Below are 24,828 nucleotides of genomic sequence, written 5' to 3'. Positions count from 1 at the left end.
AATTTTCTTGATTCTGTTATGATGGATTCAATTAGTTCATGCTTCCCAAAGTGTGTCTCTTAGAAGATTGTTCTTGGGAATGCCAACACCCACAAAGGATTCTTTGCGCAAGAACGTTCGGGAAAGCTAGTTTGTTTTTTTTGAAGTGATTATTTATTTATTTTGAGAGAGACATAGAAAGTCAGCAGAGGACGGGCAGAGAGAGAAGGGAGACAGACCCTGATGCAGGTTCAAGCCCACGAACCATGAGATCATGACCTAAGCCGAATCAAAAGTCAGATGCTCACCTGACTCAGCCACCCAGGAGCCCCCGGGAAAGCTAGATTAAATACAGTCAAGTACAGTTTTAAACTGGAGGCAGTGACAGCCTTTAATACATTAATGTACACTGGGTGACTCCTAAGAAAAAGGCAGAAAAACGAAGTAATCCCCAAACATATGGGTCCGCAGAACCCCTTCTCAGCATTTTAGATAATTGATATTCCATGGGATATCATTTTTTAGAAAGGCTGGGTTCGCTTATTTTAAAAGTCCCTTTTGCCTTGAGAGTTTGTTTTCAAATGTGGTTATAGACACTATTCTGAGCATTTCGTATAGTATTCATCAACAGCACACAGAGTTGGCTTACCTGTTGCTGTTGTTGCCATAACTGTTGTAACATAGCCTATACTATGTTTAGACAGAGTTGAAATAAGGTAGAGCTTAGCTACCTTACCAATAAACTATCTTGTCTGTATGCAGCTAGTACTTATAACTGGTCTTTTCAAATAGATCTCCTCAATTTTAATTTTTGAAAATTTGTGAATAGAGTTAGCTTATCCGAAGACCTAGGAAAAATACCTTCTAAACTTTTACTAAGGGGGGAAAAAGGGACCCAAAGACACAACAGAAACTCAAAGCTCTGGAAATCATCGCTGGGATAGGCAACACAGGCGAGTTCTCCAAGTTAGAATGATTATCTTTCACTTCAATGGTATATTAGCACTCATTTAATTCAACCTTTAACCTGACCCATTTCACTGACAGTTAATCTTTTTTAATGTTTATTTATTTATTTTGAGAGAGAGAGAGAGAGAGTGTGAGTGGGGGAGGGGCAGAGAGTGAGGGAGAGAGACTCCCAAGCAGGCTCCTCACTGCCAGGGCAGAGTCTGATGCGGGCCTCAATCTCACAAGCCATGAGATCATGACCTGAACTGAAATCAGGAGTCAGATGCTTAATCGATTGAGCCACCCAGGTGCCCCTCACTGATGGTTAATCTTATCAGAGCCTCCGCCTGATTACCTTCAGGAGAAGGGAACCCACTATTTTATAAAGCAGATTATTCCATTTTAGTCTGGCTCCACTTTTTAGAAGATCCTCTCCTATATTAAATGAAAATCTGAGTATTAAATGTTCTTGTTCTAAGTGCCCTTGTAAATTCTAGTAAAGGGATTTTCAAGGCATTGTTCATGGTAACACTTAAGATGTTTCTCAAATGCTTTGAGTTGAATTTCACAAGTAATTAAATAAATATCACATCTTCCCAGAAAAGTGATTATAAACTCCATCATATGAAACTCAATGAGATTGAGTAGCTTCCCTAAATTCACCAAGATAGCAAAGTATAGAGTCAGAATGTACCCCAGTCTCTCTGTTTCAAAAACCAAAATCCTTAGGGCTCCTGGGTGGCTCAGTGGATTAAGCGTCCAACTCTTGCTTTCAGCTCAGGTCATGATCTCACAGTTCATGAGACTGAGGCCCAAGCTGGGCTGTGCGCTGACAGTGGGGAGCCTGTTCGGAATTCTCTCTCTCCTTCTCTCTCTGCTCCTCCTCACTCACACTTTCTCTGTCGCTCTCAAAATAAATAAACTTAAAAAAAAAAAAGATTCTCTCTCTCTCTCCCTCCCCCTCTGCCCCTCTCCCCTGAGCACATGCTCTTTCTCTCTCTCTCAAAAAAACAAAACAAAACAAAACAAAACAAAAACAAAATTATTTTCTCCATAGCATGTCACTTCTCTAGTATGTCCAGATACATAAAAGTGAACAGTAGAGTGTATTTGTAGAATCTGAATGCTATGGCGAAAATAGGAAAGTAGTGAAGAGTTTCATTCCAACCAGGTTAATACGTCCTTAGGCATTTTGCTATTACTCTGGACTTCAGTGTTCCCTTCTTCAAAACAAGGATTACTACATTTTCTACAAGCTCTGTTCCAGTTCTAGAAATTTCTATGATTATAAGGAAACATATTCATTAATGAATGGCATTACTATTGAGGATTTAAGTAAACAATAAGAAAAAAAAAAACCCTCAAATCTGCCTCCCTCAGAAAGGAATGAATAAAAGTTAACAAGACAAACAGTTTAGAATCACATGCTTGATGTTTACTTTCTTTAATTTTTTTTTTTCTACACTAGTTACATTCAGACCAGGATAGAGGAGATGGATCACTTAAATATATCCTTTCAGGAGATGGAGCAGGAGATCTCTTCATTATCAATGAAAACACAGGAGACATACAGGCCACCAAGAGGCTGGACAGGGAAGAAAAACCTGTTTACATCCTTCGAGCTCAAGCTATAAACAGAAGGACAGGGAGACCCGTGGAGCCTGAATCTGAATTCATCATCAAGATCCATGACATCAACGACAATGAACCAATATTTACCAAGGATGTTTACACGGCCACTGTTCCCGAAATGTCTGATGTTGGTGAGTGAGATGTGATTTCAACCACATGATGTCTCTCCTCTAGTACGTCAACTGAATAAAGAATCCTAGGAGTGAAATTTACTGAGGTGAATAAATGTAGATGCTAAATTCTAAAACTATCATATTTCAAACAATCCCTTTATGACAAGTACACCTGTTTCCGAATATTACTCTAGTCTCATTTTATTATAAGAAAACAGCATTTCCTCTAATGATGAAGGGATGAAAAAATGTCAGGCAAGAACAGGAGGAAGAAAGAGATATCATCTCATCTACTTCCTGCCTCCCCAGGTGCCCACCCTGGTCCTCAGGCTGAGAGACAGCAGCCCTCTCCACCTCTCTTAGCACATATTGGTACTTGGCTTGAGGTTAGGATCTCTCCAGTGTGAAACAAAAGCCTGAGTTTACATTCCAGACTGGAGAGTAATGACAGTTGCTTTAAGTAAATATGTGTTTGGGAAAGAGACTCAAAGAAAACTTAAAAAAAAAATCCATAATTATGCAGGGGTTGTTTAGGGGATGTATCCTTTACTAAGTGATGGAAATTAAGAGATTTTCATGACATTAATATGATGAATTAATATTTTGTGCACAATTCTACTACCAATTTTAAAGTTAATATGTATGCTTCTAATTTGCTTAAATTGGGAGGTCAACACAATTTAAATTTTAAAAAATCCTACTGACATCACTCTTAGCCGTATTAAAATACTTAATGGGAAACAGTGACAAATTTTAAGCTACCTGAATAAAGGGTTATTTTTATTTTCATTCGATGTCAAATTCAAAAGGGCTCAATTACTTAATAATAACTCTTCTATAATTCTATGAGTCAGATATCAGAGGCATTTTAGGTCACAGTTCCAAGACTTAGAAAAACCTAATCCATGGAAATGATTGTAAACCATCTAAATCTTTCTCATCAAGAAGCTGCTCGTCTCATTACTTAAAACCACTTTGTTTTATCAGAAAAAATCACAAACCATCAGCCAAGCAAAAGAGAGGGATTAAAACTCTTTTAAGAGGAAGATCTGTTAGGAAAAAATATTTTTCCTCTATGTGGTAAAAGTAAGGAACAATTAATAAGCAATAGTCTCAACATCAGCACCACCCAGCAAAACAGTTTCCAGAAAACAAAATTTGATGTGCAAGGTGTCACCCCCACAACTATAGAGGGTGCCATTCACTTTTGAACTATGTTAGAATTAAGTATGTATTATAAATATCTGGGGGCAGCTGGACGTAACATGTCTCAAGAAAGGGAAGGCTCTTTCTAATTTGCACACAGGTACAGTTATGTTCATATTAACCATTATCATAAATGAACACGTCATTATTATCATACAAAAAGGCATCTTAATCCTACATTACAAAGTGGGATAGCAGCATGGTGGTATAAATGGGCTTTGGGTGTCAAACAGACCTGAATTTGAAACTCTATTAATAAGCAGCATCTTGATGTCTCTGATCCTTCAGTTTCATATCTACAAAAAATAAATAATAAATGTCAACAGCTAAGGATTACCATGAGGATGAAATAAGAAAACAAGGGCAGAGCCCCCAGTACAATATCTGACAACTAACAGGTGCTCAAAACATCTAGATAATCATATTATAAAAGCATTCAAATTTTATATTGATGTCAAGTAAGAATGTGGGTGTTAGTTAACTACTATTAGCTCTTGCTCTGAGGTCATATAATGCTTTGTCCCCACCTTCCTTCCCAAATTACAAGGATGGGTGTTCGATCTCATACACCAACATGTTACATCCAGAACATCCACCACAGTACAATATATTTGCTCAACAAACGGGATTGGTTAGATATTACAAAAGCAATGTAAAACTTCTAATATTCCCTGAACGTAACTTCCCTGTCCTTCCCATGGACAGGAGAACTCCAACAGTATGCTTACTGTTTATCTGATATGAATATCAAAAGTCAGCCATAAGATGATCTTCATCAGAGTAAGGTCTTACCCTTTTTTGGAAGTCACAGATCTCTTTGAGAATCCAATAAAATCTATGGATCTTCTCTTCAGTGAAATAAACATGTAAGCATACACATAAAAATCTGTGTGGAATTTCACGGGGGTCAGGAATATTTTGAAGGTTATCGGTGACTGCAGTCCTTAAAACAAGAATGCTGATCTAAAACATCATTGCCTTCTCTGTGCATGTAATTATAATAATTTTTTTTGGAGTTACAGGTTCCAGATGTGAATTTTCTAGTATTCTAATAATTCTTTAATCCAACACTACCTCTTTTAAGTTTCAAGATCTTTCAAACTCTTAGAATTATCGGATAGATTTATCATTTAGGATGTTTTATTGAACAGAAAACCCAACTCAAACTAGTTTAAACAAATAAAAGTATTTAGTGACTTAAGTCATACTTAGGTCAAAAATAAAATGGGCTTGGGGCGCCTGGGTGGCGCAGTCGGTTAAGCGTCCGACTTCAGCCAGGTCACGATCTCGCGGTCCGTGAGCCCGCGTCGGGCTCTGGGCTGATGGCTCAGAGCCTGGGGCCTGTTTCCGATTCTGTGTCTCCCTCTCACTCTGTCCCTCCCCCGTTCATGCTCTGTCTCTCTCTGTCCCAAAAATAAATAAACGTTGAAAAAATAAAATAAAATAAATAAATAAATAAATAAATAAATAAATAAAATGGGCTTTTGAGATGGTTTGATTTGGGTTCGATTATTTCTCTGAAATTTTCTGTCGTATTCAGCGTTGTCCTCAGGCTGGCATCTCTGAGGTCACAAAATAGCTGCTGCATTGACAGGCCCTACATCAGCACATTACAGTCCAGGAGAAAGAGCACTCATGACACAGAATTCCCAAGAAAATCTCAAGTGGCCTCATGATTGGACAACCCCGAAACTAATCACTGTAGATAAAGCGATGCAAGATGCTGATTGACTTAGGTCTGGATAACTTCAAAGAATGACTATAGCAAGAGTCCAATCAAATCTCATCTTTGGACATTAGTTGAAATTGGTTCCACCCAAGGTCATGGTTATCCCATGCTTCTCTTTAACCTAACCCTTACAACATTTATAAATGTTGATCACACTCTTTCAGAATGAGAAGCCAAAGGCTTTTAAAGAAATTTTTAATGTTTATTTATATTGGAGAGAGAGAGAGAAAGAAACTGAGTGCAAGCAGAGGAGGGGCAGAGAGAGAGGGAGACAGAACCTGAAGCAGACTCCAAGCTGTCAGCACAGAGCCTGATGTGGGGATTTGAACTCACCAGCGGTGAGATCCTGACCTGAACCAGTTGGACGCCTAACCCACTGAACCACCCAGGTGTCCCGATAAATCCAAGGCTTTTTAACCCTAGTATCATCCTGAAATTCTCAACTCCTTTGTCAAGATACTTTTGTACAGAAGTAAGATCACGCTTTCTCTATCTGTGTGTGCGTCAAGGATCCACATGGGTCCTTGATTTATTTTCAATTCATGTTTCTGTCATTACAGGCACATTTGTTGTCCAAGTCACCGCAACTGATGCTGATGATCCAACTTATGGCAACAGTGCTAAAGTTGTGTATAGTATCCTACAGGGGCAGCCCTATTTTTCAGTTGAATCAGAAACAGGTTAGAATTCCTTTTTGATCTTCTTTTTACAATCCATAATTTTAATTGATTTAATAAAAACAATTTATTAAAAAAACAATCAGTGTAATTGAATATTCTTAGATTCATCTGCCAAATTTTACCAGCAATATATTTGTAAACATGATATCCAGATCATTTTAATTCAGAAATCTGACAATGGATGTTTCATCCATTTTACTTATATAGGGTAAATTCAGAAAACTTATACAATGTTAGTTTTTTCTTCCAGTTTGGAGTGAACCTAAAAACGAATACCTCCTGATAGCCATTAGGGCTATTTACAAATATTCCATTTCTTCTTTAACTAGTTATTTGGCATCTCTCTACCCTGCTCTAAAGGTAGATATAGCCATGAGATTTGTTTGGGCCGGTATATGTGGCAATGATTCAAGTCACTTCCAAGCCGAACTTTTGGACCTGGTGCACAATCCACATTCCTTTCCTCCTGCCACAGTGATCATGGATGGAAACAAATGTTGGCCTTGGTCTCTAGCCTGGATGTCTGTTACTATCAGCAGAGCTTCTTGCTGGCCTCCTCAGAGCATGAGCAAAAAATTAACGTTAGCTGTGTTAAGCCAGTAATTTTATTATGACATTGTCTAGCTTGTGCTGATAGCATCCTAATAAACAAAGTGGATTCCTTAACGGAATTCTTTTTTTAACACCTCATTTTTCTGCATTTTATCCACAAAGTAGCATACTATCTTCTGATGAATTGTTTCTTAGGAAATATTGTCTGTGCTGTACGGTAAATTCTACACATATTTTTGCTATCATAATAGGAGTTGAATTCCTTTTCTACATTTCCCAAGCATCCATTATTGTTAGTAGAAATCAAAACTTTTCTAGGTTACCACATCCAGTTGGAAATTGATGTGTTAAGAGGTGCAACGAACTTGGAAAGAATCCCAAGGAGAAAGAAAATGTTGAGTTGAAAAACAATGAGGGTGAAAAATTAGAAATATTCAACGTAAAGGACAAAGGCTAAGGTGATCTCCTCTATTTAAATAGAGAAGTCCTGTTATTGGAGAACAGACACAGCTGCACTTTCACTGAAGCCAGGACTATAGGAATAAAACTGACCTGTTGTCTGAGGTGTTCGTGTTAAAAATCAAAGAAAAAAAAGATATTTTCAGCTTCATTAGTTGTTAAGCACTGGAATGTGCTACGAGAGAAGGCTATAAAGCCTTTAAAGCCTTGAAAGCCTTTAAAGCCTATAAAGATTTTTGAAAGAATGTTGTTAATTTAAGCATAAAGCCTACACAGAGATTAGGCAAACTTTTAGAAGTTCTTTCAACTACTTATTTTATAACTACTGAACAACAGAGATAAAATTAACCTAACATAAGAATGAATGTTGGTCGCTGCTGGGACCAGTTGAACTAATGCTCACATCAGCTTTAGGAAAACTTAAGTTCTCTAGGATCATACAGGATGATAATTATGGGAGAACTGAGCTGTGTTTTCTTCAGACCATAGTTTGTGGCTTAGAAAATCCTCTGAACGTTCATTATGGGAGGTATATTTGATGAGCAATTAGCTGATTCAGTAAAGTAAAGCTCAAGAGTCAGTTCAAGGAAATGACTTCCTTAGCAATTTCCTCATAGTACACTTAAATGTCTTTTATCAAGCAGCTATGGTAGTATAACACTGTACCACATGCCAAGTTATATTTTGCTATGTTATCTTATAACACATGATATTTATACTACCTACAATCTATACTATTACAGATTTGACTTGTACTTATTCTTGTATCATAGGTGTTTTTAAAACATATCTATCTCCCCTATGTGGTTATAATTTCCTTCAGTATAAAGGCTATCTATAATCATCTTTATGTCACCTACTACATCCGTATAGTGTTTGAGTATTGTGGATGACATCTACATTTGCATAAATAAATGATTTGATAAAGTATTTTTAATACATCCCTTTCCATTTCTGAATTTCGCATCCATAGGTATCATCAAGACAGCTTTGCTCAACATGGATCGAGAAAACAGAGAGCAGTACCAAGTGGTGATTCAAGCCAAGGATATGGGTGGCCAGATGGGGGGATTATCTGGGACCACCACGGTGAACATCACGCTAACTGATGTCAACGACAACCCTCCCCGGTTTCCCCAGAGTAGGAACATTTGATTGAATGAATTTCTTCAGTGCACTTTTATAAAACTCTAACTTTAAGAATGATATTTATTTTCCATTGTTATTAATTATCAATATTAATGAATTTAGGAATAACCATACTTTTAGTAGTTGAACGATTTATAATATGGTGATAGTTGTAAAGGTAACACCATTGTTTTATTTTTCCTTATTAAAAAGACTACCACAGACATAAATTTGCTTGCGCAGAACATATGTATACAAGCATGCTCCTATTTGTAAGAAAAAAAATTGACTTTATGTTTTGTGAATTTAATCAGTCATTTAATCTCTTTTAAATCCCCACAAAGCTTTATAAGGGAGGATTTATCATTTAACTGTTTCTAAAAATACAACTGGGGAAATAACCATGTACTTAATCCATTTGTAATCATAAATAGTTTCCTATATTATGGTTAATTGAGATACCAAAAAAAAATCATCATTATAATCATTAACTCTCATGGCTAGATAGGAAAAAAAGAAGGAAAAACAACATTCTTAAATGCCTACTTTGTATCAAGCAATATACTAGAGCCCTTCATACAAAGCTCTTGAAAGAGGGTACTGGTTTTAATGTAATTTTTCTTCCAAGAACAAAATTCTTTTCTGACCATGATCTAAGAAAACTACCTAAATCCTGTCTTCCAGGAGAAAATAGCTGCCCACCATTAAAAAGAAAGCCCACCTTACCCAATCATGGCGTATCTTTCCCAATGCTGGTCACCTCACATTGGCTTCTTTTATAATAGAGATACACATGGATCAACCAGAAACTGTTACATTTTCTTTAATTTTTTTCAAGTATTTACTCATAGCTAAATTCAAAAAACAAACAAACAAAAAAAACTAATTTCTGATGTAACGGGTAGAAGATAGGTTTTACTGGCCCTAAATTTTTTTCCCACAGACGCCTGAAATGACAATATCAGAATTAGCAATACTTCGCCCCAAGACCTCCTTTTCAATATGGGAATTCCCCGGGGAAGGATAACAAAAGGATTCGTCAGCACTTAAATACCACAGGGACCCTAACTCACTTTGCTCTCTCCGTGGATAGCTTGGGATCATTACTGAATACTATACCAAAGCACAGGAGAGAAGAATAGCTCTAGAGGAAAAACTTGGCTTGTTTATCATTTTGCCAAGGATGAGCCCAACACTTAATGGGCTGTGATTGAATATGACTGAATGACTATATTTTAGTGATATTTAGTGATATTTAGTCATAGTCTGTTTTTTTTCCTAAATAATTTGCACAGATGGTTGGCAAAATATAATGGGTGAGAGTAAAATGAGTTTTGTTCTGACACTTTTTTGTCGTTATTGTCCTAAGTACATGCTAGTCTGGTGGATCTAAATTGAAAGCCACATGCAGTCTCCTTAAACTAATTTTGCAACATGAGGACATCGGAAAAGTGTACATTTATGAAATACAGGTTTTAAATCAACAACACAAATACAAGAATGGGAGAAACCTACACACAGAAAAAGTACTGTAATGAAATTTAAAAGAAAGATTACTTAAAGAAACAATTAGGAGCTTTCTCTCTCAATGTGTCCATCTGTATCCCTAACCACAGCCAGACCAGCTCCATGTATGGGTGAGAGTGTCTACTTGGATACATTCTCCAGATCGCTGTCATTTATTTTCACCTTCAGTTATTATTAGCAAAGACACAAAGAACCCTTTTAAGAAATACCTCATAATTGGCTTAAAGTCATAGTTCAGGTTAAAATCTTTTCCATTCTTTCTGCTAGATTAGTTAACAGGGGCTTGAAACCTTCTGCACCCTTCTCTAGCAGCTTAGTCTTTCTCGCCATCATACCATGAACCTGGAGACCTATTTACAGGACAAGAAAAGTGTTCTCCATTTGCAAAGAGACGGGTCATGACAGAAGAAATATTCTTAGCAATCATGAAAGTAAGGATGTAAGGAGAATAGAGCGCCATTAATTATTGCAAGGAAAGTACAAACCTGCCTGCATCCCTAGTAATGTCTGAAAGAACTGTTAGAAAATGGGGTTTGTCTTTATTGTGATAGAGTATCCTTCAACTGTGTTTGACTTATATCTGTCTGGTGATTAATAGGTACATACCAGTTTAAAACCCCTGAATCTTCTCCACCGGGTACACCAATTGGCAGGATCAAAGCCAGCGATGCTGACATGGGAGAAAACGCCGAAATTGAGTACAGCATTACAGAGGGAGAAGGGCTGGACATGTTCGATGTCGTCACCGACCAAGAAACTCAGGAAGGAGTTATTACTGTCAAAAAGGTAATGCTGTTTGTTAAATACCATACAAACGAGCACATTCACTTCTCTCTAGTCCTCGAGTAACCGAGACAATTATATCTCACATGAACATTCCTCTAGATTCTTGTTTTACTAATTATTTTTTTTAATGCCAAGTCTAATGGTTGGCTTTTAGAGGTCCTCAATAATCTCATTCATTCATTCATTTCATGCTTTTAATAAATTTTTATTAAGAACCTCCTAATAAGTAAATAAATGATAGAAATAAATGGTGTACATTAAAGTACATAAAGTAAATATAGTCAACGAATAATAGACATTGTTAGGCACTCTTCAAGATGCGGGAGGTGCAATGGTACATTCAACAGAATGGTGTCCGCTCTCAAGGAACTGCCAATCTAAGGGAGAAAAGAGACAAGGAAGCAAACAAACAAAACAAATGTGTAACTAAATTCTGATACATGCTTTGAAGGAAAAGAGTAATGAAAGCAGTGATAAAGGTAGCCTGAATTAAAGACAGGATATAAAAAGACACAGAAATAAATTAAATAACACAAATCTCCCATGAGCTGTTTAGCTACTTTTTGGAACACGATAATAAATTTTTTATATTTCTGAATTCCAATTTTTGTCCTATGTACTTATTCACTATTTACCCCCCCCCCAAATTGTCTAGCATCACAGAGCAGTACACAGAAGTGTGGCAAAAATTTTAAACCAATAAACTGTGTGCTTCAAAGCTAAAAATTGTTATTTTTGGTGAGTTTTTTTAATAACTGCATTTTTATCATGTATGATATAACATTTTCTCTCTCCTTTAGCATACTTGCTGGTAAAAATAAGCACAGGTAGATGTAAATAACAAGAAAATCCTTTCCTCTTAAGCTTTGAATTACATGTCTTAATACCTGGAAACACAATAAAACATGTTTAAGTGACATCCAGACCAATGTTTTATACTATAATATAATTAGGAAGCCCATTAGTGTGCATTAACCTTTTTAATTTTCTTAGTGCCTTATCAGATTCAAACTGAAATTTTGCCTAGCCGACTAAATCACTTTCACTAATGTCTTGATTAATTGTGTTTCTAGTGAGCCTTGTCATATCATCATCTAAAACTAAAAGTCAGCAATAAGCATTTGGGTTCACTATGTCTCCAGAAGCAGAGATACTTTTTCTAAAGACCTCTGACAACAATGATCATTACTTTCGTTGGCAAGTAATTAGCCCAATGCCCTTATCAGGATATCACTTGGAATATTTTATCAACTCATGCACATGCAAAAAAAAAAAAAAAAAAACGTATTAAATCTATTTTATCTGAATGAGGAAGAGGAAGTCATGATGCAAACTTGTGGTTCTCAATTCTGGCTGCACATTAGAATCACTGGGGGAGGTATTTAAAAGTATAGATTCCCACCCCCACCTCAGATATTTTGGTTTAATGACCCAGGGTGGGGTCCAGATACTGGCAAATTTTTTTTAAAAAAAGTTTTTTTTAATGTTTATTCATTTTTTAGAGACAGAGAGAGACAGTGAGGGGGGTGGAGGGGAAGAGATAGAGGGAGACACAGACTCTGAAGCAGGCTCTAGACTCTGAGGTCTCAGCACAGAGCCTGACATGGGGCTCAAACTCACAAACCGCAAGATCATGACCTGAGCCGAAGTTGGAAGCCTAACCGACTGAGCCACCCAGGTGCCCCAATACCAGCAAATTTTAAACACTCATTAAGTATTCAATCAAAGTCAGATTTGCCAATTTGCCCCTAACATGGCTCCCTCTAGTCAAATACAAGAATTTTCTTTACAGGGGTCCTTTTTTATACAAGACTCCTGCTTCCGGGTTCTCTTTCCTGTCCGTTATATCTTGCACCCTTGCACCCACTTTCAAGGCAATAGTGGGCATGGTTTCAGCCCACAATTTTCATCAGGATGGTGTGGCATCTCATGCCTTTGCCCAATATCACACTGTGTGGTGATGTCTCTAAGCAATATAACCACATTCACTACCCATGATTTGCACTAAAAATGCCTTATGTCTCGTCTTTCTGTGTTTTGGCTGCTTTAAATATGTCTCTTCTCCCCACCCACCCCAAGGTCTTGGACTTTGAAAAGAAGAAAGTGTACACCCTCAAAGTGGAAGCCTCCAATCCTCATGTTGAGCCCCGCTTTCTCTACCTGGGTCCGTTCAAAGATGCAGCTACGGTCAGAATCATGGTGGAAGATGTGGATGAGCCTCCTGTCTTCAGCAAACTGGCCTACATCCTACAAATAAGAGAAGATGCTCAGATAAACACAACCATAGGCTCAGTCACAGCCCAAGATCCTGATGCTGCCAGGAATCCTGTCAAGTAAGCACACTACTGAGACATGTCTTTTTCATAAACTTCAGTCGATTGCTATTCAAGTATCACCTGCAAGTTAGAAAATTAATGCTTTCTTCCAATTAGATATTTGTATCTTCCTGAAAAACGACTCTAAACAGCATCTTTACTCTCCTTGCTCAACAACTGTTTTAGCAGCAGCATAAGCCTAAAAAAAACCCACAAAATTTGGGGGGGAAACACAAAATGATATATAGGAGCTTACTGCTTACATGAAAATGGTATAAGTTAATAGAACAGAATGGCCTAGAATTTTTCTTGAAGGTCTTAGATTTGTCAAACAGTGGCATGGAGAGAGCATTGTGATTTTTAATAAACAAGACACTGGGCCAATAGTCTGTTTTTCAAGTGTGGAAGAATCTATCCTGTAACACTTAGAGGCAGAATTACGCTCCATTTGGATGTGTAATTTTTTTTCATTTTCAGACATGGATAAAAATAAGAATTATTTCATGATATATGTCTGCGAAATCCTGGGGAAATTAATAGAGCTGAATTCTAATTTATACTATGTAAGCAAGCTCTATTTTCCCTATACATTCCTAATACCTTAGCTGTAAATCATGCTGCAAGAAAACCTCATTGCTCTTTGAAATCACAGATGCTTCAGTATTCTAGAATTTTATCATGAAGGCACTGGAGTCAACAACTTCCAGGCTTTAGTCAGTAGCTTACTTGACTAGATGAGAAAACTGCTAAATCAGAATATTATTGTGTAAATCATCCCCTGTAAAAAAAAAAAAAAAAAAAAAAAAGTAAGTAGACTAGAGGAACTCTTGCCAGTGAGCCCACAGATATATTCTGATCAGGGTACCTGCCTTATGCCAGGCATGTTCTAGGCTTTAGAGATACAATAGAGAACAACATCAAGTCCTAATCTCACTAAGCTTACATTTTAATTGGGGAAGACAGAAATAGGCAGACAACAAATATGTAATATTTCAAGTGAAATACATTGTAAGCAGTAAAATAAGGCAGAGTATGGAAACAAAGAGTATCTGGGGTACTATTTTAGATAGCATGGTCAGGCTTGCCCCTGGTAGGAAATCATTTGAGTAAAGATTTGATTGAAATGAAAGGATGAACCATGGTGAATCTGGGAGGAGAATGTCCAAAGAAGAGGGGGAAATGAGGGTAAGGTCTGATACCAGAGCTTGCTTGGCATGAAGAGGAGTAGCAAGGAAGCTTACAAAGCTAGAAGAAAGTGAGCAAGGTGGGGAGTGGTTGGGAAGGTCTGAGGCAACAGGAGGTTTGGTAGGTGGTAAGTGTGGCAGGTCCTAGGGACATCTGAAGGTATTGGTAAAGACTGAGTTCTATTCTGATTGAGGTAGGAAACCACTGCAAAGCTTTGAATAGGAGTATTACCTAATCTAAACCTAATTTTTAAAGAGGATCACACTGACTGCTGCATGAAAAGTATTACTGCAGATAAAAGATTTTGAGGTTCTAATGCATTTTCTAACTTTTCAACTATGAACGCTTTGTTCAAATGAAACCTGATAGCAAGTCCCACATCTAAAACACAAAAATGCACTGACTTACTTTCAGGGAATAGTTTTAAATCATTGGGAAAATAGACTCTGTTGTTTTGTCATCCTACTGGAATATCTATAGACTGCTTGAATTGGACTATGGTCAACCCAAAGTAGCCACATGTAAGCTCCATGGATCAAGTGTTCTATATACATTTCATATTATTAATAAGGAAAATGAATGATGGCCTTTGCTTGTATAACACAGATAATTTTAAGTACTTTCACAACTATTCTGTCACTTGGAGTTTGTCCTGTGTAAGGAAAAAAATCTCAGCAAGTCAATGTCAAGACTAATTTAAAAGTGTTAATGCTGGAAGTTTATATAAATATGAGCTTTGTTACCTCTTTGATCATTCAACATGTTTTTAATTGAAAGAGATAATGTCTCCTCGGAATTTAGGCTGCATTTTTATGTCTATTTCACTTTTTATAATGAATACCATTTTAACTCACTGCATTATTTTATGTTTTATTAAAGGAAGTAGCTAGCTTGTCAGACTGGGTTGGCTGTCAGCTAATTTTAAAGTTTTCTATGCCAGCCTTTTCTTGGTACATATGGATTTCATATATAGATATAGATTTAAGGATAAAAATACCAATAAGGACAAAGTAAGGATATATTGGTATATAAATGCATATTCCAATAAGTCCTTTTATAGGATAAGATTGATTCTTATATTGGGAAAGTATATCCACACATAGTTTTTGGTTATCCAAGATGTAAATATTGAACAACTAGGTGCTAGACAATGTTAAGTACACAATTAATACTAGACATCTCCTCCCCCAAACATTGATTTATCATTATGCAGATACAAGTTTTTAATTATTTAATTACATAAAATAATTTTCTTCCAATAACTGTATCAGAAATGCCCCTTGACTTCCATGAAAGGGTATTATAAAATGTCACTCTAATAGATATTATGAAAAATCTACCTGCAAACATACTTCCTTTCCTGACCTAAAATCTCCCTGACTTGAGAGGATACATTAGAAGACAAATTATTGAATCACAGAATATAATAAATTTGGGGGGGAGAGCTACCTAGCAAAATAATCTGCTATAATCATGTTAAGATTGATTACCTTGTTCCTTATCTGTTATGACTACAATTAATATGACTGGACAGTAAATATACTAGATATGAATTGAAATTACTTTGGAAAAAAAAACAACAAACAAATAAGGGTTCATGTGCAAACATCATTCCTAAATAATGTAGAAATCTGAGGTTTCCTATTACTTTTTAAATCTCCCAATTAAGGGGGAAACTCATATACAGTTTTGGTATTTAAATAGTTACTTTCTCTTTGGTATTTAAATAGTTACTCCAACTAACAATTCTTCACCCTGTACCCTTTATTTCAAAGACTTGACTGGAAAATATTGCTTGTAAAACTTAAAAGTATAGCAGGAAGAAAACAAATAACAAGAAAAGATTACTGCTGTATATAATTGTAAGAGCTTATAAGGACAATAAGCGGTGCATCTTAAGCTCAATTTTTTCATGAAGGAAAAAACATAGGCAAAAAATGTAGGCAATGATTAAAGTTCTTAAAGAGTCTATGAATACTGAAATTTCCTTTTTGGGAAATTAATTATGTGCTATAAATATTTGTCATTCTCAAATTAAAAATGAAGGCAGGTGATCAAGTTCAATGCTGTTGCCTAAATTCTTAATAAACATTGATTCATGACATAAATTGCAAAAATAAGAGCTGTTTCATCTGTAAGAGATGAACACTTAATAATAAAATATTAGGTTTATATAAACTAACATTAAAATTCTGAGGTGGCCTGAGATACAGATATAGAGATAGAGATAGAGATAGAGATATAGAAAGGTATATAGCTTTTTTGAACTTCATTAATTCTCTTTAATATCAGGTTTAAATAGCCTACAATAATCAAATATCTACTTTATTTAGACCCCTAATAGATGACAAAAATATATTTTATTAAGGTAATTCACCAGTTCTATATTAAAGCAAAATAATCAATTGAAATAGAAACTACAAGTTAGTAACAAGAGTTTATTTTTCTTGGAGCATTCATAATAATTCTACATGTGTATGAGTAGCTAGGTCATTTACTTAATTGTATTTCTACTGAGCCAACATTCAGAATCTAGCTGAAATGGGCAATTCTTTCCCCTAATGACCTTAACATATAAACTCTCTTCTGAGTTTTCTCTTTAATATCCCATACATAAAACAGAGTACATACATATTTCCCCATATATAGCTATTCCCAAAACTAGTAATAAATTTATAAAGAAGATAACATTTCTCAAAATGTACTAGTCTTCCGTCAATTTCAGTGTTGAGAAAACTCTGTCCTTTAATTTCTAAGATACCTCTTGGTTTTCGTTGAATTCTCTTAACTCCTTAAATAGTTATCAAGTTCCTACTCGGCTCTGGGACTGTTCTGGGCACTGTTCTGGGCACTGTGAGTCTTCATTCTCCCATCATCTTTTTTTTTATGTTTATTTATTTTTGAGAGAGAGAGACAGAGCATGAGTGGGGAAGGGGGAGAGAGGGAGGAAGGCACAGAATCCAAAGCAGGCTCCAGGCTCCGAGCTGTCAGCACAGAGCCCGATGCGGGGCTTGAACCCACAAACTGTGAGATCATGACCTGAGCTGAAGTCAGACGCGTAACCAACTGAGCCACCCGAGTGCCCCCTTCCATCATCTTTTAAGTGATTCTGTCCTTAATATTTTTCTCCCTTCACTGGACCTTCTCTTCCTAGACAATTGAACAGGAAATCTAAGTTGTCAATCTAGCTCTTTTGCTTCCCAAACTTTCCTTGGGCATCTCAGCTTCAATATCAAAACTGGAACTTATGATCTTCCCCAAATCCTGTTCTTCTCTTGTACCAGCTGGGACAGCACCAGCCAACCATTCTCCTCAATTCAACCAGCAATCTTTATTAAACATGATTTGGATTAAAATCCACTGGTATATTCACATTGTTCTTAGGACAAATCCCAAATCCTTGCCGTGGCCAGCCCATTCTTCTGCAGTCCAGCCTCTGATTCTCTCCCCAATTTCATCTTTCTCCCTTTCCTGCCTCACTAACTGCAGCCACACTAGCCATTTTTTGCTTCTTTCAACATAATGATTTTAAAATAAAATGGATAATAGAAAACTAGACAAATAGCCCTACTTATGTACATGAACACACACATATACATTAAAGTTCTAAGATTAGAGTTAAAATGTATTAATATACAAACTAGATACAAATTACATATAAAAAAACTTCATTGTTGATTTTCAAACTCATGCAACTTGTCTAATGGGTTTACATTAGGATCTCAGTTGTAAAGAATTAATTTTCCAGAATGTTTTACTTAATATTAAGTTACAGATATTCAGATATGTGCTATAAGGTAGAAAAAATTCATGTAACAGACATTCTTGGAACAGTTGCAGGGTGTGAGAATAACAAATACAACAAGGACCTTTCTAGCATTGTATGGGGACAGATGGTACACTTGTGGTGAGCACAGCATAACATATAGACTTGCCAAATCATTATGTTGTATACCTGAAACTAATGTAACAGTGTGTGTCAACTATCATTCGATAAAAAGAAAAGAAAAGAAAACCATTCTAAATTCTGCTCTGCATTTTTAGGTATTCTGTTGATCGACACACAGATATGGACAGAATATTCAACATTGATTCTGGAAATGGTTCAATTTTTACGTCGAAACTTCTTGACCGAGAAACATTGCTGTGGCACAACATTACAGTAATAGCAACAGAGATCAGTAAGTCTAACCTCACAGAGCAACTGTCCCCAATTGATGGAGTGAGTGTCCCAGCAAGGGCTGGTGAAGCAACGCTGAAATTAGTCACCATGTACTGATATCCTATTTGATACCTATTGAGGGAAAGAGCCCTGTAATGATTTGTAGTGATGTTTCTTCTAGGCATGTGCTCATTCATTCACAAATGCAGAGGCAACTGTGGATGTTATGTAGTTCAGAAATAATAACATGAGAATGTACCTCTCAGATGAGGTTGAATTGGTACATATGGGATTCAATTCCAAAAAGCTTTATAAATCAGAACATTACAGAAGCAGCTGAAAAAATGAACTCATGGTTAGGACTGGTGGGGAGGAGAATCAAGTATATTAAAAACTGTAGGCATTACTTAGAAATATCTCAGATATCAATCTCCTGGCTTTCTACAGAATTTCTATTTCAAAATCATTACAGAAGTAAGAGATATAAATTTTAGCTTTTCAATTGTACACCAAAGTGAGCAATCCAAACCACCAAGTAATCAATAAAATGTTTAGAGTGAATTTTATGGAAGTCACCATGAAATTAAAGGCAAAGAAAAATAATGCGAAATGAATGCTTCAAATAAAATGATTATACACAGTGAAAATTGTGTAATGTAAACACAATGTGTAGGCCTAAGTACATGAAGGAAAAAGTATTTTTAAAATAACATTTAAATGTTTAAAAATAGGCTTCTAAATTATAGCTCATTTTTTAGTTTTTGTTTTTGATTTTAAAAGTTCAAACATTTTTAGCTCAGTTGGGTATCTGGTGTGAAATATTCCATGTCTAGTGGTATATTACAGTAGTTTTCTTTGTCAACGTAACTCATGAGATTTGAAATGGCTGAAGGATATTGAATAGAATAATAAATAACCAATATGGGCAAAATGAAGCATTGCCTTGTGATAATGTTAAGAACTCTTAATTAAAAATTTGTTAGGTAGGAATACGCTCTTCAGAATTTATGTGGAGGGACTAATGCAGATACCAATGGCAGAGCATACTTAAAGCTTTAAAATTACAAAATTATTTTTCGCACTGAAAAGGACCACTTTTTGTAACATCATGAAATTTTATTTTTTACTGAAGTAGTCATTTCATGCATATTTGAAGCTTTGTGCCTAATTTTTTTTTAAGATTTAATGTTTCTGTGATATATTTGAAAGTACTTACTAGTGATAAAGACCTTTTAAGACTTCATCTTTGGCAATTCTAACTTTGGAAGACTAATGTGGGAAACATTTTAGATGCAAAGGAACTTAAGAATCTTATTGTCTAAACTTCTTAACTATCTTTGATGCAACAGAAGCCCAGAGCTTATGTGAAACCAGCCCACTCCCGTTCCAGGGCCTTGGCATTTACTGTTCCCTCCCTCTGGAGAGCTGGAAATATTCACGTAGCTTAATTCTTTTTATTTGTGTCTCTGTACAAATGGCATCTCATGAGATGAGACTGAGTGGTTATCCCATGCAAAGTATCACCTCCATCTCTCTCCAATCCCTTTCCCTGTTTAATTTCTCCATAGCATGTACCATTTCACAGTTTGTCTGCCCCCATTAGAATAAAACTTAGCATGCAGGATTTTTGTGATGTTCCCCATGTGTCCCAGCACCCCAACTAGTGGCTGGCACATATGAAAAATTAGATGGTCACTAAATATTTATGAAGCGAACAAACAGATACATAAGTGAAGTGAATGAAGAGGGCTGAGTTCAGAGGTTCTAAATCCTGATTCTTAGAGCAGGAATCTGTCTTCCACACTACCCCAGATACTTCACTTGTCCCTGGTTGTCAAACATGGGTGCGGCTCTCTCACTATCCTAGGTTAACGGTCTGGGCTTGGAGTCAGACAGACCCAAGTTTAAATCAAGGCTCTACTTCTCACTCATTATCTCTGTGAAGATGGACAAATTACCTAACATATCTGTGCATCAGTTTCCTCATCTATACAATAGGGGCAAAAACTGTATTTACAGAAAAGGTTGTAAGGATTAAATAAGATAATATAGCAAAATGCCAAGCACTATGGCTAGCTCTTATTCAGCACAAAAACTAACTAAGATGAAAACATCCTCTGGTTTCCTTGATCCCCCCCCCCCGCCGCCCCCAGCCCCCTGGCTCTTTCTTTTGTCCAAATGTTTTCCCATCTCCCTGCTTCTTTGGCTTCCCTTAAAATCTGCCTCTCAACTGCCTTTCCTGGATAAGGTTTTTCTTTATTTTTGTGTTATTCTGGGGGTTGCTATACAGTTGCCCTATATCAACACAAGTAGCTTTATCTCCTAGGTATTTCCAGCAGGTGTATCCAACTCCAGAAGCATTCTCTTTTGTGACTAATTCTTTTTTGTGACTAAGTTGGTACACAGTGCCTTGTGGTACTCAGAGCAGCCTTGGGGAATCTGTGTATGAATGAGAAAGGAGTGAGTGACTGTTGTCTAAAGGGGGTTGACAATCGACATATAAATGCCTATTCCCTTCTTTTTGGCATGTTGCAGATAATCCAAAGCAAAGCAGCCGAGTCCCTCTATATATTAAAGTTCTAGATGTCAATGACAATGCCCCGGAATTTGCTGAATTCTATGAAACCTTTGTCTGTGAAAAGGCAAAAGCAGATCAGGTGAGTTTCATAAGAAAGTAAATTAATTTAGTCAGATTAATTTAGATCTTCTAATAACTCAGACGATACACAGAGCTGAAGGCCAGGTTTGAATTAAGTATGAAGTAAATGCTATCAAAATTAATACTATAAATAAGAACAGAATGAATGTTTAACTTGCATAAGAGAACAAGCAGTTTTTAAGAACTGAAAGTTCATCATTCTCAAAGACTGATGTGGATTCAAATCAATCCTGAGTTTTCATTAAAATAGATTAGTCACAGCTTTATTTGAAAAATCTTAATTGGTGAGCAGATACTTTTAATTACCATGTGTACAGAGAGGAAAGCAATAACTACGACATATTTTACAATTGCCTATAATTCATAGTTCCACTTACTTATATTGCCCATCTGTACAAGTAATACACATTCGTGAATGTTTTCCTGTTTTACACATTTGTCCCCACCTGAAATAGGTCTTTTCTACCAATGGTATAAAATTATGTTACAGTTTGTCGAAACAGCGGTACACTGTTAAAATACATGTTAGGGCAGGAAGTTGAAGTTGTGTTTTATGTACAAACTTTCTTTTTAGTTTTTATGCAAGTTGATGGTTTATGTATATGTCAAGACTGCATTTCTAAACAGGCTTTTGTACAGAGTGCCCAAAGTTTTTTAGTTGAAATGCTGTGGTAGATCACTGTGATATTTTATAGTTTTGTATCATCTAGGGTAGTGTTTGCGAACCCAAGTGATTTTGCCCCCAGGGGACATTTTTTGATTGTCACAAAGAGGAGGGTGTCACTGGTATGTAGTGGGAGGAGACCAGGCTTGCTATTAAACATCCTACATACAGTGCCCAGGATAGCCCCCCAAAAAAATGTTATTTTGGGCTCTATTTCCAACCCATCATTTCATTGCATAGAGTGGACTCACTGTAAATTTTCTAGAAACTATCGTTTTTAAATTAAAATCAGAAATCATTTAGTCAAGCAATTTACTGCAACACTGTAAGGAATGCTTTTGAGTTACCAAAACTTTATAGCAGCTTTATGGTTTTGATTTTAGTTGATTCAGACCCTACGAGCCATTGACAAAGACGACCCTTATAGCGGGCACCAATTCTCATTCTCTTTGGCCCCTGAAGCAACCAGTGGCTCAAACTTTACCATTCAAGACAACAAAGGTAAAGGAGCCCAAGTTACTTTCTCTGTCTATATATTTATATCTTTATCTATCTACTGTCATCACAATTGTTGCAATCCATGACGTGGTATGCACGTTAACATTGACTTTGCTTTCCGGTTCCAGATAACACAGCAGGAATCTTAACTCGGAAAAATGGCTATAATAGACACGAGATGAGCACCTATCTCCTGCCTGTGGTCATTTCAGACAACGACTACCCAGTCCAAAGCAGCACTGGGACAGTAACTGTCCGGGTCTGTGCATGTGACCACCATGGGAACATGCAGTCCTGCCATGCGGAGGCCCTCGTCCACCCCACGGGACTGAGCACAGGGGCTCTCATTGCCATCCTTCTGTGCATCGTGACCCTACTAGGTAAACTGCTTCTCCCTGCATCCTATCTCCCCATGAGAGGCACACACTGTTACTGTGACACTCTAGATTTATCCGCCTCCCCCATTAAGGCATACAGCCCACTCTAGGTGAGTAGAGTTACATGCTGAGAATCTGTGTTGTTCAACCATGAACTAGTTTTTGTTTGAACATAGCTTTGGAGAATGAACAGATATGAAACTTGCCTATGTCTTTACCTACTCAGGGAATCATTCACCAAAGAAATCTCTTGTCTGTCAGACTGGGAATGAATCCCAGGCAGGATTTGAGGGCACTATATAAATAGGCCCTTTTCATTTCATTTGTTGTTTAATATCTAACCTGGCAAACACTGTTAAAATATAAAGAGTGAGAGTCACCCAGTATGGAGGGTGTGATGATGGCCCTTTGTATGAAGGTAAAGTTTAAAGATCAGTGGGAAAGTGGAAAGAGAAATGTGATGACTTTTTCTCTCTCAAACGGGAAATAAAGAAGTGATTAAATTTTCTTCAACCCAGCCAACTTGCTTTGATCTACCCATTTAAATAACTACCTTCTTAGCATTGCTCCCCAAATGCCACATACACAATGTCTATTATTTCTCAGACTCTCAAAAATAAATAACTTCTATGACTGAGGAAGTAAATCTGGGACCTAAAAGAAATGAATGCAATCAAGGTGAAAATCAAGGTTTAGCAATGATTCAAAATGAAAGTTTCATCCCCAACAAATGAATTAAGCTAACAGGTTGAGCTCAAAACACTTTACAGACCGTTGCCTGTTGTGAACTAAGAAATCAAATGTTAGTTAAGTCAGTCCTTCCAAAAATCAAAGCAAGCTCACCTACACAAAGGGAAAAAAGGGAAGAAGTTAAGTGTCAACCTGGATTGCGGGGGGGGGGGGGGGGTACTTTTTCAAAAAAAAACCTGACAATTTGGTGACTTTGAGAGAAGGAAAGAAGAAAGAGTAAAGACCTACATTTTTCCAAGAAGAGAATGCCTAGGGATCCCTGCTCAAGAACTTCACATTTCGTATCATTTTGCTAATTATAACAGAAGTCTTGAAACTTAACTACAGAGCTGTGATTCTCTTTGTCAACGAAGATTTGGGGGAAGTATTTTAAGATATGAGGATAAATAAAAGCTGACAGTATGCAAAGACAAATCAGTGTTTTAATGGTGTGAGTCTATAACAGTTGTTTTGGAAGAGAAGGATATGAATATTCTTTTTGATTAAAAAAAGTTATTTTTAGAAGGGCTGAATTGGCAGGGCTGTACTCAGGGAGAATTCCATGGACATTTTGTGGTCTGTAGAAAGAGAGCTGACTCTCATCTCATAGAAGTGATTTCTCCTTACCTTCATCATCTACCCATTTTCTCCTCCCCATTTTTTTCCTCACCAACTCCCTCTATTCTCCCTTTTCATTTCCTTCTCCAATGAATGCACTGTCTCCTCGTTACTCCTAACTTGTTTCAGTGCTTCCTACAGCTGGTCTATTCTCTTTGGAATTCTGTACCCAATAAGACAGGAAATAAATGGGATTTAACCCTTCCTAGGCTAACACCATGGGCTATACACTGGGCAAGAGGCTTCACAACTGTTTTTCTCATTTAACCCTCAGAACCATCTGGTATGTATTTATCTGCATCTCAAACTAGAGTACTGAGGCTCTAAGATGTGCAGTCATGTAGCCGACTCACACAGCTAACAGGTGGTGGGACAAAGTCCAAACGCCGGTCTTCTCCCCCTGAGCCTCAGGGCTTCCACATTGCTCTCTACTTTCTTTGTGAGCTCACAGAATGTAAGGTAATTTCCAGGCTGAAAGAGCCCGAACTGAAAACGAGACCATTGAAGAAGGTGGAAACAAACCTCAGGTTTTGTAAGAGAAGGGAAGCCACAACGATAGAGGAGGAAACCTACAGTCAATAAAGTGGATCATGTGGCATCTCTTATTTTATTTACAAAAATAAAACAACAGGGGCACCTGGGTGGCTCAGTCGGCTAAGCTTCCTACTTCAGCTCAGGTCACGATCTCATGGTTCGTGAGTTCAAGCCCCACATCGGGCTCTCTGCTGTCAGCACAGAGCCTGCTTCGGATCCTCTGTCTGTCTCTCTCTCTCTCTTTCTCTCTGTACTTCTCCTGCGCTCTTGCTCTCTCTCACTCTCTCTCAAAAATAAATAAACATAAAAAATAAAAATAAAAAATAAAACGACACTGAAAACAACTAC

General features: G+C 36.9%; 1 protein-coding gene across 5 annotated transcripts in view; it reads left to right on the top strand.

Annotated features, from left to right (window-relative positions):
• The window catches only part of CDH6 (cadherin 6), a 128,796-nt gene that overhangs the window by 94,719 nt on the left and 9,249 nt on the right, over positions 1-24,828 (top strand). For 4 of the 5 annotated variants that reach the window (XM_045441203.1, XM_045441212.1, XM_045441220.1 and 1 more), the window contains 9 exons: positions 2,396-2,690; positions 6,168-6,287; positions 8,272-8,439; positions 10,552-10,739; positions 12,819-13,072; positions 18,284-18,420; positions 20,937-21,058; positions 22,108-22,225; positions 22,351-22,602. In XM_045441203.1, the coding sequence (XP_045297159.1) occupies positions 2,396-2,690; positions 6,168-6,287; positions 8,272-8,439; positions 10,552-10,739; positions 12,819-13,072; positions 18,284-18,420; positions 20,937-21,058; positions 22,108-22,225; positions 22,351-22,602 (1,654 nt within the window). Of the gene's footprint in view, positions 1-2,395; positions 2,691-6,167; positions 6,288-8,271; positions 8,440-10,551; positions 10,740-12,818; positions 13,073-18,283; positions 18,421-20,936; positions 21,059-22,107; positions 22,226-22,350; positions 23,117-24,828 lie in introns of those variants that run through there. The other variant, XM_045441235.1, reaches the window with a different exon arrangement.

The sequence above is a fragment of the Leopardus geoffroyi genome, chromosome A1 (assembly GCF_018350155.1).
Source record: "Leopardus geoffroyi isolate Oge1 chromosome A1, O.geoffroyi_Oge1_pat1.0, whole genome shotgun sequence".
Taxonomy (NCBI): domain Eukaryota; kingdom Metazoa; phylum Chordata; class Mammalia; order Carnivora; family Felidae; genus Leopardus; species Leopardus geoffroyi.
The sequence above is the reverse complement of the archived record's forward strand: the minus strand, read 5'-3'. Positions and strand labels throughout refer to the sequence as shown.